A 19,908-nucleotide genomic window follows, 5' to 3' on the forward strand; every position below is an offset into this window, starting at 1 on the left:
AATTCACGCATACTCAAAAGAAGAGACAAAGTCTTTGTTAGACAGGGAATAATTGAACTGAAAGCTCAAAAAGTATCCACCTTACCAACAGTTACATTCCACCACTTTGTGCCTATATTATGTAACATCGCTGTTGAGCCAAACAAAATCTAAGGCGGACATCTACCTGTACACTCAGCAAGGAGTTTGATGAAAGTTGTCTGGAGTAAGAAATCAGATGTGATATTAAGAAAAAGAGGAAATGTCTTCTACTTGTATTAAAAGGACACCTGATGTTTCCCTGGTGGTGTTTCTCATCATCAGTGAACGCTAATCTTATGGTCACATCACAACTGCAGGTGTTCAACGAAATAGCAAAAAAACATCCTTCAAAGGTTATTGAGGTCTTTATAAACAGAATTACTCCTGGCAAGGGATCATACTCTAACTCCTGCAGGAAAAAATAAAGCAGCCTACTGAAACACTTCCTTGTCATTAGATTAAGACAGACTCTGTGTTTGGATAAATCCAGAAAATGTAAGTAAAAGGTTTAAGAAAGGCTTTATTTCAAATTTTATGGATCGAACTGAAGATCATTTCTGTAATCTTGGGTCTGAAGAGGAAGTTGAGACTAAAAGTGAGGAAGGCAATGACAGCTGAAGAGGATGACAGCACCAGAAAGTTGTCAAGTCTGTAAGATATAAAAACTGAATGCCAATTATAGTAAGATTAATAGGGGAATTTATAAGAGAAAACATAAGACTAACCTCCAATAGAAACAAGTAACTAGTGAAAACTTGTACTATACAGTGCTTACAAATATGTAATAATAATAATAATAATAATAAAGGTTTTTATGTAGAGATATGCAGGCCTGCTTTTACGAGGGACCTCTTAGATTATATATTCCCCAACATTATCAAGATCTACTCTAGCATGACAGCACACCCCAAAAAAATAGGGTAGGACCTTATAGTCCTAATACTTCACTAGAACCTCAACACACAACAAAAACCAGCTTAAAACAGTAGGAACAAACTATGCAACCAGAGCAGTTAAAAACAAGGTTTCTTTGAAAGAAATTTTGGGGTTTCTTTTGAAATGCCCGAAAGTTTTCATTACCCACCCCCCCCCCCCCCTAAATTTTTCTATCATCATTATACCTTTTCTGCTAGTATTAAGAAGATTCTAGGTTACTGCTGGGTAAACTGCCTACATTAGAAGGATATTAATGTGTCTACTAACAGCCAAGCGCACTTTTAACACATTTTAACACAATCTTTCTCCTAACAGGCAGGCATGACAAGACAACCAAGAAATGAACAAAAAGCGCAGGCAAAGTTATTGAGGAAAGGCTACACAACAATCCACATAGTATCTTATGCTTATAATATAGGCCACTTTATGTTGACAACTTGTACATTAGTAGAACAAACCTAACCACCTCACAGTTTTGGAGAATTTGTACCACAAACTACAGCAGGAGAGAAAAAAAAACAACCCTTAGAAGCAGATTCAGGAAAGAGATGAAGTGTCAAAATAACAAAGAGGGAAGACTAAAAGATAAAACACGTCAACTACAGAAAAACAGTCAGAAGAGGTAGAAGCACCACAAAGATTTCACAACTAGCAAGTGACAAAAGAAAATTTGTTACAAGCCTGCAATCTGGTGTAGGGAAAAAAAAAAAAGGGGTATACTGGGTAATGACAACTGGAAGGGTACACAGCCCATAGTGAGGAGCTCTGATATACCCACCAGCAGCACATTCACCTAGCCTTCAAGCAAAAAAACCCAAACATACATTTTGGTCTTCTACAAATGAATATAAACAACTCGTCACCTTTAAGAGCCAAGCTGGAAAGTAGTCTAATCAGCCACCACATGGTGACAACAACAGCAATCTTCTTTGGACCATTCTGAATTCTTGCAATATTTACACTTGCAATTTTTAGTCACTACAAGCTGAAGATAACTTGCTTTGTCTGCCACAGCCTGTACACATATAGTTTGTGAAAACACAACCATTTGTCAAGGATTTGCTCATTATCAAATTGCAATGGAAGAGCACAAATCACAATATCATTTTCCATATATCCATATGGATGTGAGTTCCACTTGTTAACAATAAAAAAAATGCTCTCTATTGCATGCTGACAATGGAGAACTGAACTACAATCACACAGATCTGGTACAGGATTAAGGTCCAGTCTATAATCCCCTTAAAATTTAAGAATAATTGCACCATTTCACAGAGCGATCAGCAGCAACACACAAACGTATTTATAGCTAACGAAATGCCACATATAAAATAGATCAAAGTAAACTTTATTCTTACAAGAGAAGAAAACAGTTCTATAACATTCTCTGTCAATCTTGTTTTTCTGTGTTTTTAATAGTTGTTCTACACTGTTCGATTATAAACAATAACATATTTCAAACTGAGGTATTTCAAAACCAGATAAAGGACTTGGCCGTACAGCTCCCACTTCATTTAATAAGCACAGAATACTTAAATCCTTTATTTGCCTTTGAACCTAAGGATCTTTCCATGGTTTACGGCACATTCTTTAGCTTATTTCTTGAACACTGTTACCCACTTCATTAAAAAAGATAAAAGTTAACTTATGGCCACAACCTAGGTGGTTGCTGGGCTTCAGAGTGACTACTTGGCAAAACAAAACAAGGACACCAGACCTTCCAAGATCTGTGCAGTTATTACATGCCTAGAAACTAAGCATGAAAAAAAAAAAAAGCAGGCAAAATCATACTGAGAGAAATACTAAAATATTTCTTCATAACTGAGCTTCTAGACGCAAGATATAAATAAGTGACATATATTCAATTTGTATATATAATATAATAATAATAACAACTCTGAGTTTTGTATATTTGACCAATCAATTTTTCATGCATATATTTTCAAGGACTTTATTCTAGAAATCATGGCCAATACCTTTAAACTGTTATTTAAAAGAGATTTCTGAGATGGCTTTTATATTACGTGGTTTTTCTACAACCTGTGTCATGCAGTCTAAACTAACTAGCTCAGTCTACTCTCTGAATCATTAATACTGTTTCGTGTTAGCCCAAATGAAGGATTAAAACTGTAGAAGAGGCTGGATAAGTATTCTGGAAGCACAGGTGAACAGATTTTAAAGAATACCTGCTGAACCAGTACAAAAATACTTGCCTAACAACACTTTTTAATACATTAAGCATCTGTTTAGACCCTTGTCCAAAATTTGAAAAGCAGGATCTTTCAACATTGAATGGCATGTCTCAACTCTCAGTTTTACACATCAGCCTTCAGCCTGCAAAAACAGATACGGCTGTACTATAAATCTTGGTATGAAAGGAACAGTAACTCATTTCAAACCAGCACGATTTCTAAGTCAGTTTCTACACAACTGATTTGTTCAGTGAGGCTTGTTTTTAAAAGGTGCATGGTTAAGAAAACTAGTACACTTGGGCCTTACAACAGACTTCTGTAACAGTCATTAAAGTAATAAGAAGAATATTCATACTTGTTAAACTTTAAATCAATCAATCTACTCTTGAAGCTACTCACTAAGAACACGCAACCATAATTTCAGTGATAAATCTGCTTTAGACATCAGTAATCTACTCTGTACATGTCAAGGATGGTGCCTTCATTCCCACCTACCCAACACTACTTCAGTTCAACGAACAGCTCATTCACAAGTCGAGCTGGAGCCAGGAAAGGCAGATTTACACCTCAGAGTATGAAGTTAGGAAAGTAGGCACAAAGACAAAATAGACCGAGAACACACTGATCTGAACCAACATAAACCAATCTTTTTGTACATCTACATGGACATTCTAACCAGGAACAATATGATCAATTTGGACCAGAGAAAAAAGAACTTTAACATATGAATCCTGTATATACAAAATAAAATAAAAACACACTTAAAATACTTAGTAGCAAATCTTCCTGGTTAGTAGAAAGTAGAGCCCAGTTTCATCCAGAAGGGACAGATGTGAAATTAGCATGCTACAGCGGCTACCAAGAATCAACTCTTTAAGAAACCAGATATAAAATCATAAATAAAACACATTTCAAACCAACCATGTGAATTCACTCTTACCCAATGCACCTTTTAACAATTTGCCTGATGGTCCATGAATGGGTGACAGTAATGTGTAAACAAACACTATCACTTTTATCAGACACACTATTAAACACAATAAAGCTACAGAAGTAGTGGTTTCTGTGGCCTAGAATATTTGAGAATTTGTTTTATACATTGGGACACAACTAATGCCATCCAAGAAAGGATACCCAAGAGAAATCAGGGCCATGTATAGACACGGACATGGCTAAAATGGAGCAATCTGCTTTTTTAGCAGTCTGTGGAGCTAGCACCATAAATTTTGTTTAAGGAGGGATACTCAGCAGGGTCACCAGCTCAGAAGAAACACCTGCAAACAAACCCCGCGTTAGGGCCAGCCCAAGCTCCGGGAAGCAGGCCTTTTCCTGACGGCCCAGTAATTACACACAATGGTGCTTCAAACAGTGCCGGCTCGGGAGCCCACTCCCGAGGTGGGATTGCACTCCCTTGACAGGGCGAGAAAACGGGGAGCAGCACCACTGACCTACAGATCTGCCACCACCAGCGGCGACTTTGTATAGTCCACCACCACCTTCACCACCTTCTCCTTCCCAGGATGGCAGAAACTCCGCTATCCCTCCAGGGTACGAGATAGGGAACGGAGCGGGGGGAGGAAGGGGGCATAGAGCAGGAGCCCCGCGTCGAGGGAGCAGAGACGGACTTCCAGCTCCTGCCCGGCCCCTCGGCGGAGTAGCGGAGCCCCCACCTCCCGGACCACCGCCTCCCTCCCTTCGCCCCCAGGGGAGGAGGGGTGTCAGAGGGATGGGGACGGGGGGGGCCCCCGGTCCGCCACCGCCAGGAACAAAGGGCCCTTCGATAAGCCGAGCCGCAGAGCGCAACAAAGGGGCCTGGAGACCGCGAGAACCGAGGCGGGGGGAGGCGAAGCGGGGGATGGGGATTACGGGCCGGGCCGGAGCGGCAGCGGGCGCGGGGGCCGCTCCACCTCAGCCCACAGCGAGCGGCGGCGGCGTCGATTGCCCAGCCCGGTCCCGAGCACCGAGTCCCCGCTCCCCCCCTCCCGGGCCAGCCGCCGCATCGGGCCGCCGGCTGCGGGTTCCCCGCGGCGGGGGCGGCGCTGGTCCCGCCCGGCCCCCGCGCTCCGGCCCGGCCGAGCTCACACACACACACACACACCCCGCGGGGGAGGGGAGGGAGCGGGCGGGGGCAGGGCACGGGAGGAAGGGAAGGGAAAAGGGAAGAGGCGGCCTGACCTGGCAGAGCTGCTTGCAGTACTCGGTGGCCGCCTGCACGGCCGGCTCGCGGCTTTCCCGCAGCCCCGTCTCCAGCTCCAGCAGCCGCTCCCGTAGGCGCCGCAGCTCCAGGAGGTCGCCGCCCGGGCCGCCGCTCTCCCGCTCGGCCTCCTCGTCCGCCATCTTCGCACCCCGCTCCGTCGCGTACGCAGCCCCCCCGCCCCCCTTTCCTCCCTCCCTGCCTCCCTCGGCTCCCCCCGCTCCGCTCCCGGGTCACGTGATTACACAATGCCACGTTCCAGGGACGGGGGGTCACGTGCGGAGGAGATGGAGACGCGCGGGAGCGCGCGGCGCGCGCGCGCGCGCACCGCCCGCCGTCCCCCCGCGGCGCAAAGGACTGGGGCCGGGGAGGGGGCGGGGCCTCCACGCCTCACGTGACGCGACGCCACGCGCGCCGGGGCGCGCCCCCGCGCGGCCACGTGACGGGGCCCTCCCCCGCCCGCGCGGCGACGCGTTTTGGCGGCAAAACGGCCGCAAATGGCGGCGGCGTCGGGGGCAGTGAGGACGGGTTGGGCTGGTCAGTTTTTGCCGCTGTCCCTCGAGTTCAGAATCACGGAGTCAATTGGGTTGGAAAAGACCTTTCAGATCATCGAGTCCAACCTATGACCGAACACCACCACATCAACTAGACCATGGCACTAAGGGCCTCATCCAGTCTCACCTCCCACCTGAGAGCACCATGTGGCACGAACCACTGCTGGGCCAGCTGGGGCTGACACCACTGGAGTTTTGTGGAGTGTTGATTACCTCACCTTTCTTCCTCTGCAGGAAGTGTGTTAGCCTCAAGGATGCCACTGAGTTGTCTTCTTCATACCTAGATGGTCCTGCTTTTATTATAATTGGAAATGGGAAATGCAGCTTGGCTCTTCAAACGAAGCAGTTGAGATCTGGAGGTTCTGGAGGGCTTTGTTGCCCTTGCAGTCCTGTTGCTGGGCCAAGCACCCTCTCACACAATGGTTATGTCCTCACAAGAGTGCAAAGCTCCAGTGATGGATGCTGTCCTTCCCTGCATCTACTAAAAAAGCCGAGGAGTCTCTTTCATCTGTCACCAGTGTTGGAAATAGTGGAGATGGGCTTGAGGCATTGATTCTGATGAGAAGAAAAATATGGATCTGATGGACTCTGAACTAGCATGGATACATGTTTTGCAGTCTTCTAGGCTGCATGGGTTGATGTGGGTTGATGGCTTCACACTCTGCACATTACCAGTGCTCATTGAGGAAGTGAGGAGGAAATGTGTTACAGCAGCGAGAGCCCTGCCTGAACTGAACTGAATCATTTCTTATAGACAGCCAGCACTGTCTTAAACTGGGCATTTCACATAATCTGAAAAACGAGGAACACTGGTACTTTGCATGAACTTAAAATGAGTGTAACAGGCTTTTGGATGGAAAAGACTACCATCAGGCCCCTAAATATGCCTTTCAGTGTTACTCTGACCCAGGTTTAACTCAATATCCCATACCCTTGACCTTATCTTGTTTGACCATTGGATTGATTTGATGTTCATGTTCTCTTTTTTTTTTTTTTGGTCACAAAGGGCAAATGATGCTACCTACTTCTTGCATACAGCTGAAAACTGAGGCATATGGTGAAATGAACGCTAAATCAGAGCTGGGAAGAAAAGAGGTTCCTTCAAGACTGCAGAAATGTTAGTCTGCAAGTGTAGATGTTCACAGTGATAGCACTGAATATGCAACATTTTGGAGGCAGGCCTGGGAATCTGGTCCAAAAATGACCACATTTGGGTCATAGCAGTGAACCCAAAGTGGTGTGTTTCTAGTTTTCCATACAAGCATCCAAGTAGATATCTTATTTGCGACTTGTAAGCCAGAAACCTTTTCAGTTTCTTGACTCTTACTGCACGGGAAATCCATTCTGTTGCAAGCAGAAAAAGAGAAAACTTTCAGCTTTTCCATTTAAGGCTTAATGTAGTACCAGGAAAATCTATTTTGTTTGCGTGTATCCGTCGCTACCAAACTGCCTATAACACCAGTACCAATCAGTCTTGCAAATGCTAAAAACAATGGCATGAAGACCTATCTATTCTTTCTCAATCACTTAATATATCTGCAGGAACTAAAATACCTTTTCCTCTGGTTATCTCTGGATAACTCTGTCCTGTACTGTGCTGTTTCCAGTTATTTTCACTTAAGGGTAAACTGCAATAGCCCATCTGATAGTCTGTCCTTGTTTTAGCTTGCTGTATTGTTTCTGCCTTGACCAGAGAGTGTTCTGAATTGAGCCCAGGCCAGGAAGGAAGGAGAAAGGGAATATGGGTTTCTTGCTCATGCCAAAGGTTAGCACTTGGAGAGGGTAGAGTAGGTGTTGTTTGTTTTGTTCTCCTCAGGGTCAAGCAGAAAGTAGCCCATCCTTCAGTTGTGCTACCCTGAAGAGGACTTGGACTTAAGCCTCCAGGGGCCTCGTGCAGGGGAGGAATCCTGTCTTTAATCATGGCTCACAGGCAGTTAATTGCTAAGCTTGTATCTAAGAGACCAAGGAAGGAATTATTAAGTAGAAGGAATGACCACAAACAGTGGTGAATAACTAAGGAGTTATATTTTTCTTTTTTGACAACAGTGAGAATATGATGACAGCAACTGAGTCAAGCATGGCAATGGCCTGAGAGAGAGGAAAAGAATAAAGAGTAACTACAAGGCTGTATTATTCATCCTGTATTTGACTCCTGACAGAAGATACACTGTGGTAGATAGAGCTCATGGAAGAGAAGAGGTGGTGCTTGATGGTGACAGGAGAAAGAGATTGTGCACAGAAGAGGTTCAGATACCTGATTTCTTCATGGACATGAAGTGGGGCAGACTATGTGGCAGTGGAAGTATGTGAATATAAGAGAGAGGAGGCTTACATTGCAGTGTAAATATAGTCAAGTAACCCACTTGCTGTTAAAATGGAAAATACAGAGAAGAAAGAAGCAGACGAGGAAGATGTATGTATGGGGAAGGACAATAAATCCCATGAAGGGTGAAAAAAATTAACCCAATCAAAACAGTCCAAGGAACAAAGATGGAAGACTGGAAGGGAAAGGACCTGACTTTTACACCAGTTCAAGGACAGAATTTTTTGTTAAGAGAAGCTGAAAGACTTATTACTTGGGTGTGCTCAAGATAAAGATTTAAGATAAGGGCTTGTGGCAGTAAGGATTCATCACCATCAGGAATTTCTTTGGGGTTCAATTACCCTCTTCCCTGTTCTCTTATTCTTGCTGCTTCCTTGACTGATTCATTATTTCCACAGTGTGGTGTTTTCCTAGCTCCATGCTTCAATTCTCATGTCTCAAATAAAGCTGTCATTTAGAGGAGGCACATCAGATACTCTGTATGTTTTGGGATGAAGGACCTGCTTAGAAATGCGTAAGAGAGAAAGGAGTCTTTGTGACCTAAACTCCCCTGTATGTGGGTTATTTACCTATCAGTTGTTTGAAATAGCTTTGAAAATAGAAAAAATTTAATTTAGCCACCCACTATTTGGTTTTAGGTACTGGAAGAGGGAAGTTGAGCAAATAGCAAGAAAAGTATCAGAGGTTAGGATGATGACAGCAAAGAGAGAGAGTTGGAATAGTGATGACAGTGTAGCTTAGACTGTATGTAGCTGATAGCTGGGAGGAGGACTAACTCTTCCTGGGAGAATGTCATGTTAGCAAGAAACAGCTGTGATATTTGTATATCATTGGAGTCCTGGCAAGAAAACTAGATCTCTTAGGGATAACAGAAGATATGACAGAATAAAAATTAGGATGGGATCACACAAATACTAGAACACTCATGGTGTTTGGGAAGCAAAGGGGATTAATGGAGGATTAGAATTTGCAGTGTGATAGATATTAAAGAAACAAACAGCGATGGGACAGATAAAGCAGAACTGGTTTGAGTCCATGTTGGGAAAATGTGTCAAAGAGCTTCTGTTAGAGAGAATGAAGATGTGATGGAAATGTTTGGCTTCAAGTCTGGGGAGAAATAGTTTTTGGAAGATTAAGTAGGAAGAATACTTCTTGGAGCAAAAGTAGGTTGATAACTAAGGTTCTTAATTTCAAAGGTCAAACTTCAAAAAATTAAGGGAATGAGCTGATGATGACAAATGCATCTAGGTGGTTGAGGACTTGCATGTAGAAAAAGTTTGGCAGCTGCCAAATCTCTCTGAAAAAACATATCTGTAATTCAAATATCAAACGAGAGCGACAGTCAGTCCCAGCTTGATAAATAGCCACTTCAAAAGGGTTATTTGGAACAATCAAAAGCTTGAAAGGAATGGAACAAAATGATTACTTGAAAAATATTAAGAAGGGTAAGAATAAAGTGAGAATTTTGAGAAGCTCAACTTCCTTTACAAAGGAAGTTAAAGCAGGGGCTAATGAGAAAGAAGATATGAAAACGAATGTTTCCACATTTGAGATGAAAGCAAAAAACCTATCACATACCCATCTGAAACATCAGAAGATCTTTATTCATCCAGAAATTTCCATTAATGATGTAGGGGGAAAAAATGAGCTATAATAATGGAATGTGCTGATGATACAAATAGTGGAGACAATTTCCATATAAGAAGGATCAAGACTAGACGACCTTCAGAACCTTAATAACAGATTGGATTAATTTTAATAATACAACATGCAAGAAGACTAACAGCAGTACTTTCTGCTGGGGGAGAACCTCATTAGTTGGAAGTAACAGTGGGTAGAAAGTGCTCATTGTGTTAGTTGAGGATGGCCAACTCATAAATATATTCCAGCTGCAAAAAAAGTTACTAAAATCACGTGTCATGCCAGGTCAGCTATTTCCATTAGATATTGCAGATAAAAACACTGGTCTCATCTCATCTGAAACAATTTATGCAATTCTGGTCACTATTATTTGGGAAAGATGAAATCGCACTGCAGGAGGTACAGAGAAGGACTCAAAGAAGGATCAGTAATATGGAGAATCTATTTTGTGAGAGGAGAATAAAAATGGTTCATTTAGCTTAGTGAAACAAAAGGTGAAAAGAAGTATAATTTCAGTCTGGAAACAGTAAAAGTGAGCATTAGTTAGGACAAAAGCTTTTCAAGCTGAAGGATGGTAGTGTGAGAAGAAAAATGGGTTAACTGATTATTGGGTATGTTGAAACAGATATAGCTACCATGTTAGAAAATAAATAGTGCTGTTTCTGAGGCACGTAAGTGTTCCTTCACAAGGTTACAAAAGAAACTTCATGAAAATGGTAAAATACTAGATTTGCACAAAGGGATCTGATAATGAAAATTAATTGCAAATAAAACATAAACTCCAAAAGAGGCAAGAAAATGAATCTTGTGTGGTCACATCTTCCTTAATAATACTGATGGCTTCTGTCAAGGCTGGGGCCACATTCACCTATATTCAAAATCATCGATGTAGGTCTATATATTGCTCAGTAATCAACATGACCTATATGTCTGACAGCAAGAAAAGAAACAACTGAGCAGAGCCTGGTCTGTAGGTTGTCTTTGCATAGACTGGGGGGAGAAATGGAGAAAGTTTTCGCAATATCTATTTTCAGGTTGCAGAAAGGAGCAAATTAACGATGAGGGAGGACAGCACATTTGAAAATACAGCCTGGGTTATGGCTTGAGCTGTTTTTTCAGAAGGAAATCTTACAAAATATTTTTGGAGCTACCTTAAAGGCAAGGGAGTGGATATGTTCTCATTTTATATAATTTAATACAAACCACAGTGCTAATACCTATAATTAATGGTGCCTTTCTACCTTTCCAATTGTGTTTCCTGTTTATCATTTTCCTTTGTTCACTTCCCAGTGCGCACTGCCTGAATCCTCAATGGTTTTATTCTCATTGAGAGAATCTAGCAGAGTTCTAGCTATACTTTAAAAAATTATTAAGAGAAAGAAAGGGTGTTCTGGAGATGGGTGTATTTTCCTGTCATTGAACTCTTCTTCATTCCCTTCCCCATTGGGCAAGATTTGGCTTTTCAATTAGGAGGATTCCACTGAAACGTTTTTGGTTTGTTTTTGGGGGTTGTTTTTTTTTGGTGGTTACTTTAATTTTGTGTCTAAGAACTGAATCTTTTTGATGAGTGTGGAAGAAAGGGATTGGGCATCAGGATAGGGCAGTTCTTGTGAACAAGTTGGGGAGGGAGAAGAGAGAGTACATTTAAAATAAAACTGAATATCCTGCTATTAGCTAAAGGAAGAATTTATGTAGGTGTAAGGTCAGTTAAAAGAAGGTTTTGTTTTTCATGTTGATCTGCATTCTGCATTCCTGACTCTTCATGATTTAGCTGTTTTATAACCAGTTTATTACCTAGTAGTGACACCCAGCTCTTTGCAGTGATAAAGTGTAAAACTGCTTCTCAAGAACATGTTTTGCAGCAACACATTTATTTTAAAAAAATGTTTTGTTGAATTTTTCAGCAAATTAATATTGAAAACCTTTGGTAAAATATAGATCCCTGTGTCAATAGATGGAAAAAAATGGTTCAACCTGCAAAAGGCAGGAGGGGGAGTTAGAGGAGTGGACTTTAAGAATGGGTAGTGTAAATGTTCTATAATCCCTCACCATTCTCTGACTGATGAAGAACTACATATACTGCCTGTTACAGTAATATTGATTGCAATCAGATGATAAAATCATTGCACAAAAGAAGAAACCACTGCAGTGAAAATGAAAAGATGGAAATTGAATTCTTGATTTAAAAATGATTTTTTGGAATTAAATCAAAACCTCATTCTTATAGCTGAGAGTTAGTCATGGGAATAAAAAAATGCTGAAAAAATATAACCAGTTTAAAATTTGTTTCAAACAATGTATTTATCTTCAACAGCCATCCCACACTTTTCATCTACATTCCTTATGCTATAAATTTTCCTCACTCCGAGCCTTAGATTTACTTACAATTAATCCACTGGTATAGTGATGGAGATTCTTGCTGGAATGCATTAACTTCCTCTGTTAAATCCCCCCTCAGGCAAACCTCTTGAAAAATATTTCCTTTGTCTAGGATACACAGTTTAGTAGCTCCTTTCTTATAGTGAGATAACAATTCTTTTGCAGTGATTTATGCATACTATTCAAATACAAAACCTGCATTAAATTATGTTACATTAAAAGATCTGAGACGTTCATGCCATTCCTTAGGCACCATTGTGCAAGGAAAAATGTAGGTCTGATCGCGTTGCAGTTCAAGCCCATCCTTATAGACACAGAGAATCATTGTGATGTGGACTTGCAATGATGTAGCAACACTGACTTACTAACTTCTGGCTTACAGAGACCAAATAGACTTTCAGACTCTCTGATGACCATGTACACCTTTAGTATTCTTACTAATCTTACAAACAAATTTGTTGTGTGGCATTTCAAAAGAAGCAGACTCAGGACTTCTGGAAGGAAGATTTCACAGCCTCTAAAATAGCCTATTTAAATGCTTCACAATCTGAACTGTTTGATAGGATTCATAATACTCGGCTTAAATCCTGCTGGAAATTCATCTGATCTTTGTTCTTCCTCTAGTTGTCACGGTGGAACAATAGCCACCAAATCTTTTATGGCAGCTTACTACATTTTTGAGTGCTACTATAATATCTCTCCTTGAGCTCTTTATTTCTCAATTTACTGCCCTATTTCTAAGCCACATAAACCTCATTCCTTCAGCTTCCCTCACAGCTGGTATTTCCTACTTTCCTTGCTGTCATACGTGTCCCTCACCCTCAGCGATGGACTGCAATTTTTATTTCTTGAAGCACAGTGTCCGGTGCCCAACCCAGTTCTGCACTTGCTGGGACTTTGCCAGAGCTGACTTAAGTGGAATGATTTTCTTTGTGTCATCTGCTACATTGTTGGCTCTAGTTTGTGATCTCCCCCATTGTTTCCTGCCTACACAGTCGTTTCCTATTCTATATTTAACTTTCTGCCCTCATTATATTTCTCTTTCCGAAGTGTTGTCTGGTTTGTATTTTGTCTGATTGATTTAGGCTGATTCTTCAAGGCCCATTTTTAGTGCTGTTTCCATCCTTCAAAGCACTTTACCACTTTACCCAAGCTGATGTCACTGCCAAACCGTGTCAGTGCACTCACATGCCATAGCCCAGGCTGTTAATGGATGTGGGGTATAAAACTGTTCCCAGGATGATGTAGTGTGGCACTCCTCTTGAGAAAGCTTCCCAGAATGACAACAAACCATCAATTACTGCACTTTGAGAAAAATTTTACAAATGTTGTGCACCTACAGGATTGCTACTTACCTCTGGAATGCACTGACATGGCTTACTTAGTAAAATGCTGTGTGGAACAATGTCAGAAGCTTGTCATTGTCATGATGCATCATATCTGCTATTTGCACTTATTTGTTAAAGCAATTATCCTGTCCGAGAATGATATTAGCATTAATTAATACAATTCTTCTCATGACTAACCCATTTCAACTGTTTTTTGATAATTATCATAATCTTCCAGGTATTTACAAATTTTATATTTAATAATTTGTTCCATTTCAGGGGATAAAAGGTTGTCAATATAAAATGCTCTAAATGTTCTGTTCTCTCTTTTAAAAATAGGTATTGCATTTATACTTTTCTAGGGTTTGAACCTTCCTTGCTTGCTGTTAACTTCTTGAAAATCATCATTAATGATTCAAACATTACTTCAGTTAGTTCTCTGAACATTCATGGTTAATTTTGTCACAGCCCACTAATTTAACCACCTCTAACTTTTTTCCCCCCTAAGTATCGTGGGATCCAGGTTTGGACTCGTTAAGCTTGTACTTGACAATAGCAGTACCATTCTGCAACATGTGTGCTTAGTGTCAAAAAAATTGTTGTAATCAGCAAAGCGTGTGTGCTTACGTACACTCCGCTCAGCCAACGTGTAAGTACATGATTAAATGCCTCTGAAATCGCTGGGACTTGCGACATTACCCAAGTTAATGAGACTTCACACCGCGGCTGCTCTGCAAACAACTGCAGACTGCTCGCTTGGGGATCTAGTGGGATCCCCTGCCCTGAAAGGTGTTTGAATTATCTACTGGCTGTTGGATATTATGTCTCTCTCTGCACACCGGGATGGTTGGGAAGGGCGTGTTGGTAGGGCGGGAGCGCAGAGGTGAACGGAGTCACGGCTGGGTGTGGCGAGGTGTTGAACCCAGGGCGTGTGCCAGCCTTGCCTCAAGCACCGAGTCCTGTCCTTGGCCGCCGGCGGATCGGTCGTGTGAGCTGCACCCCGAGCAGGGAAGCATGTGCAGAGGTGCCTAAAATGTGCTGATCCTGAGTACAGCAACAATCCAGTGGCACCGGGATGTTGCTGTGACTCTGATGACAAGCCTTGCTTATCAGCTGAACACAGTAATTCAGATGTGGCAGCACGCTGCCGTGTCTCTACTCCTTTTGTGACTGAACTGGTGTGTTGCTATGGGGCCGTATCACTGCGGTGGGTATCCCGGTGCCGTTTGGTGCCTGCAGAATGCCTCTAGATCCTCTATTGATACCTGCCTTGGCCTTTTTAAACCTGCTTTCAGAACCTTGGTGTCTGTAGTGATGCTCTGACAAAACTAGTGGTTGAAATAGGAAATAGAGTAAATTTAGGTGAGCTGCTAAAAGGTGAGGTTTTGGTAATTTAGGGCTTGTTTTGAGCCTTATTTGGCCGAATGTAAGAATCTGAAGTGCTGATGTACATGCTTACATCTGAGATAACATCTAGGTTCCCCTTATAACCAAGGAGAGTGGCCAATTTATCTTGGCCTGAGACAGTTGTCAAAAATAGGTCTAAGTGTGCCTTTTTCCCCCTCTTTTGATTCTGAGGGAATCTAAAAAGACATTTCAGCTGTCTGTCTGACATTGCAGTTGCCTGTGTCTGATGAGACAAATCTCAGGCTCATTCACGTAAACTTTGAAGATTATATGTAGCCATACCTTCAAAGATACATTCCAAATATGGTAAATAATGAAAGTATCAGTTCATATCCTTGCACGCTTTTTTTCCCCCCTCATTTCCTTCCCCACTCTTTCCTCTGCATTCAATTTTATTTTGTTAGACTTTAATTTGCTAGACTGGTGAATCACTTTCTCCATGGGTAGCGCTTGCTCATTCCTCATTTGTAGCTGGCACTGATCACAACTTTGTATGTAGGATTTGGTTGAGTGGGAGGGAAAGCATGTGCATGGGATTCATATTTCTTCTTGGAAACATGTGCTAGACCACCACTCAGATACTTGTGACCCCACTACTGGTTCACAGACAGCAGGATGAGTAACTCCAGCATAAACTGATGGTAATCACAGAGGACCCTTTTGTACACCCCAGGAAACTGAACCCACCACTCACTACGTTCCCTGTCCTGCCTGTTTGCACCGAGCAATTCTGCAAGTTGTGCTCTGAGGAATACTAATCGCATGTTTGTGAGTACTAATTCATTATTTGCTTAATATAGCTTTTTAAAGCGTACTGCTAAGAATGTCAGTCTGAAAAAGTTCCCAAGAATGTTTCTTCCTCTGTTTTCACTGCACATTAAAGCAGCACTGGTGGAAGACCTAAAGCAAATGCCAGGAAGCTGTCAAAACGCAAAGGTATTGGCACTAAGCTTTATTTTTCCCTGTCAGAATGAGCTGATTTCACACACACGACCCTTTAAACCAATAAATCAATGGTAAACTTGTGACCTTATCTGCTGTAATGAATCACTTGTATTGCCATGTTCTGCAGCATATCAAACAGCAGCAAATCTGGTTTCACTGGCCAGTGCACTCTGCCTGGTTCAGTGCTGCAGTGAAGCTCTGTTTAAATTAAAATTGTATGTTTCAGCTTGACAAGGCATATCAAATGTTAACGTTTGTTCCTTAGTCATACTTTGCTTGGTAGTATTTTGTCCTAGCCAGTAGAAGTAGCAAAGCTTTACTATCTCTGAATTTCCCCCCTAATATTTAGATACGCGTTTTTAAATGTTTTTAAAAAAACTACCAAAACAACTGTAAAGGATATTAGCAGGAAAAAAAATTACAGTCAATTAACAAGTGGTGACATTCAAATGTTTTTATTAGCTTGATAGCCAGAAGGTCTGACTGCCTTCTTAGAGTAGCATGTAGTGCACTCTCAGATATAAACATCGTGAAGCTGGAGCTGAAGGTTTGCTTTAAAGATTGTGTGTGGCACTTGCCAGCATGATTTTTTGCCAGTCTGTATCTGCCTCTACCAAAGACTCTACAAGCTGAAGGACCTCAATACATATTTCTATGAATTCAAACCCAATATTGTTTAAATGCATTTTGTGTTAGTCTGTGGACTTCTCTACGTCTATCAGACTCTAAGTCCTGGTGAAGTTACTTCTACCTGTGAATAACCCTGGGAAGGTGATTATGTTCCTGAAAGTCTGCTGCACTTGCAGCACCATCCTTTCAAATGATGCAGAGCATTCCCTTCTCAGTATCAAGCAAGCAGAGTGTTTGTCTGTAGTTGTTTTACTATGTCTAGGAGCCCACATCATGGATAAAAATAATTTGCATAGAAGGATAGCCTTTGCTTCAGAGAATTTTAAGCTAAATACCACTAAAACAAGAGATTACAAAGAGACAGACAAAGAGAAAGAATCTAGGAGGCAATTAGCAGATAAAATCAATCCTCACTTTCCTCCCCTTTCTAACCTCCTGGATATGCTGTGGGAAGTTACAGAGAACTTCTACTTACAGCATGTCTCTCAGATTGTCTAACTGCAAAAGAAAAAGTGTGGTTATATCCATGCCAGCATATTAGACAAAACATTACAGATGCTTTGGACTGGATTCATCTAGTCCATTGTGAATATCTTAAAAAACAGATATGACTATCTAAGCCAGCTTTCTTGACCTGTGTATAACCAGTGGAGAGAAAGAAGCAATTGTAGGGCATTTTATTCTAAGGTGAGAGCTAGGACAGAGTAGTTGAATGGCACCCTGAAAATGCCTGTGTCCTTCAACTGACTGCCAGAGCAACCAGCATGGACATTGGCCATATGTACTGCAGATGTCTAAAGTTGAGGGGATTTGAATCCCACTGTGGTAGCTTTCTCCTTCTGTGCACTCATGCAAGGGTAAAATATCAATAATCTATGCTTCTTGACAGCTTACTGCTGAACAGCACACAGAATGTTGCATGAACGAAGTAACTCCTGAATGCTGAAGCAGGGAGTGATCCCCTGAAGCATTTCCTACTGTATTTCTCATGTCTGAAAAGAGGACACATACACCATCTACACCATCTGAACAGGAGACTTTGTTCAGTCATTTCTCAGCTCTTTTATTTTGTGTTCTAAACTTACCTTAAGAAATAGTGTGGATCACAAAATAATATAAAATAGCAGCTTTTTAAATTTTTACTCGCTTTCAGACTGCCTTCCCTGCCTTCTCCCTTCTCCCAAATTTACAGCTTAGACCTTTATAGATAGATATAGATATAGATGTAGATGTAGATATAGATATAGATATAGATAGACTTAGATAGACATTTAGCCTAAATTTGAGATGTAAATTTAATGGATTGCTGGTCCCTGAGGACAGCCACGTAATATTGCTGGCAGCAATGGCTACTGTTCTGCCTTGTGAGAATGGCTAAATTTCAACAATGTGGGAGAGCAACTCCAAATATCCAGCCTTCAAAGCACTGTAAGTTCTATTTTGAAGTGTTATTATGTAAATGTAAGCCCTTTTTATTTCTGATAGACAACTGTACGGAGGTGGGCAACACTGGCCTGCTTTCCAATGTGGCATTAATTATAACGCTCTAGCCCATTTTCCATGTGCTGAGTCACACCAATAGCCAAATACTATGTATAATTTCCTTTATTAGTTGCTCTGATAATCTCTGGTAAATATGAAACAAATGCTGTGCACAGTTCCTCCAAAGGGCAGGTGGCTGTATGAAGGGATTGCTTAGACATAATCAGAAGAGACCACTGCGAGTGTGGGAAATGACCTGCTGCACTATGTAGACCTAAGGCCTCATCTGAAAATTTTGGTGAAGCCCAGAACATCAGTTTGACATCTTAAGCAAAATGCCCAAGTGGGCTGAACAGAAGGAGTTTAGGGGAATGACTTTACTCCCCCAAAGCCACTATGTGATGGTGAGCTCTCCAGGGCAGGGGACCATTGCCTGCTTGTTCTCTGTGTGGTTTTCTTAGGTGCTGCTGCAATATTGAACCTAAGTATGGTGATTTTTTTATTCAGCCAGATTACCTGGCAGCCAGTTTCCTCTGTGCAGGGACAGCAGAGAGGGTAACAGCAACCTGGTAACAATCCTCTTGGTAATGTGATAGAAATAACCTGTTTTCTTTAGAAACCTTTTTCCAGCTAAGTTTCTATGTCAATGCTTTTTTTTTCTTATCAGCACTGTAGGCTACGTCTTGCTTGCTGCAGTTTGATTGGAATTTGAGGAATTTGGGCATTTTTTCTGCTTTCATTTGTAAAAGGCAAGAAATACAGTTCTGCGAAATGTGAAAGTAATTAATAATATAAACCTCTACTAATAGAAGAGGTGATACAGTGAGCATATGAAAGCATTCCAATTTGCAGCTAGAAAAGGATAATAGCTAATTGTCTGAACAATTATTACTGTATAAGATAATGAGAGTTGCTGAAATAGCTAGTTGTATAAATGAGACATCCTGCATTATTGATCAGGCATCTTTGTTTTAGATGCACTGGAGGTATACATTTCACTTTTAGATGGCTATTTATCAAGTCTAAACCTCACATGCAATGATCCACTCATGTGGTTTGGGGTGTGTAGGGGTGTGTTTTGTGTGGGTTTTTTTCAATAAAAAGACATAAATGTTGAAATATGTTTAAAGTAAGGCAGCATTACCCATCTCTCATGGGCTACCCTTATGGGGCTATCCTTGTGGTGCCGGAACATATTCATTGACATAATCAGTTTGATCAGCAGTCTATGTAGTCCAGTGGTTTACCTCTGATAATAAATTAATTGTTAATAATTACTGTTTCAGGAGTCTAACAAACCTGGTTACTTCAACTCAGCAGTGTTATACATCACTGGAGCGGACCTTCCTGACCTTGTGATCTCGTTAGTCATCATATGAGGTGGACTTACTTTTATTTAGTAAAAGTAGAGAAAAAGAATATTGAAATGCAATCTCTAAAGCCCTTGAAGTTAACCTACATGTTAATGACATTTTGTTTGCTGTCCCACAATGCTGTGAGAATTGTAATATTATCTATTCTAAATTTGCTCAAAGGAATTGGATTTCAAATAAGCCTATTCATAAAAGAAGCATGAAAACAGAGTGAAACAGGAGTCATCATCCTATTAGTACTGTAAGTTGCCTAATAACAAGCAATGATTAAACATTTTGACCTTGAAAATTGCAGTAAGAAAGGGGAAAAAAATATATCTATTCCTTATAATCTTTCTGATTTTCTTCAGTGGCACAGTTTTTACTTAGCTTGCATGAAGTAATGTTTATTGCACATATTTCTGAAGTGCCATAGTCTGTAATATTAATTCCATTAAAAACCAGAAAAATATATGTATTAGTGAACCTGCTTTACGCTACGGTTTTAGAACAGGAGAGGCTTT

The 19,908-nt window shown here is 41.2% G+C and overlaps 1 protein-coding gene across 1 annotated transcript in view; it reads right to left on the minus strand.

Annotated features, from left to right (window-relative positions):
* Window positions 1–5,499, minus strand: part of ZNF292 (zinc finger protein 292) — a 62,842-nt gene extending 57,343 nt beyond the window's left edge. The window contains exon 1 of the mRNA XM_082302786.1: window positions 5,325–5,499. Coding sequence (XP_082158912.1) covers window positions 5,325–5,486 — 162 coding nt within the window. The 5' untranslated portion in view covers window positions 5,487–5,499. The remainder of the gene's footprint in view (window positions 1–5,324) is intronic.
* Between the last annotated feature and the right edge of the window lie 14,409 nt (window positions 5,500–19,908).

The sequence above is a fragment of the Coloeus monedula genome, assembly GCF_965178545.1.
Source record: "Coloeus monedula genome assembly, chromosome: 2".
NCBI classification, from domain to species: Eukaryota; Metazoa; Chordata; class Aves; order Passeriformes; family Corvidae; genus Coloeus; species Coloeus monedula.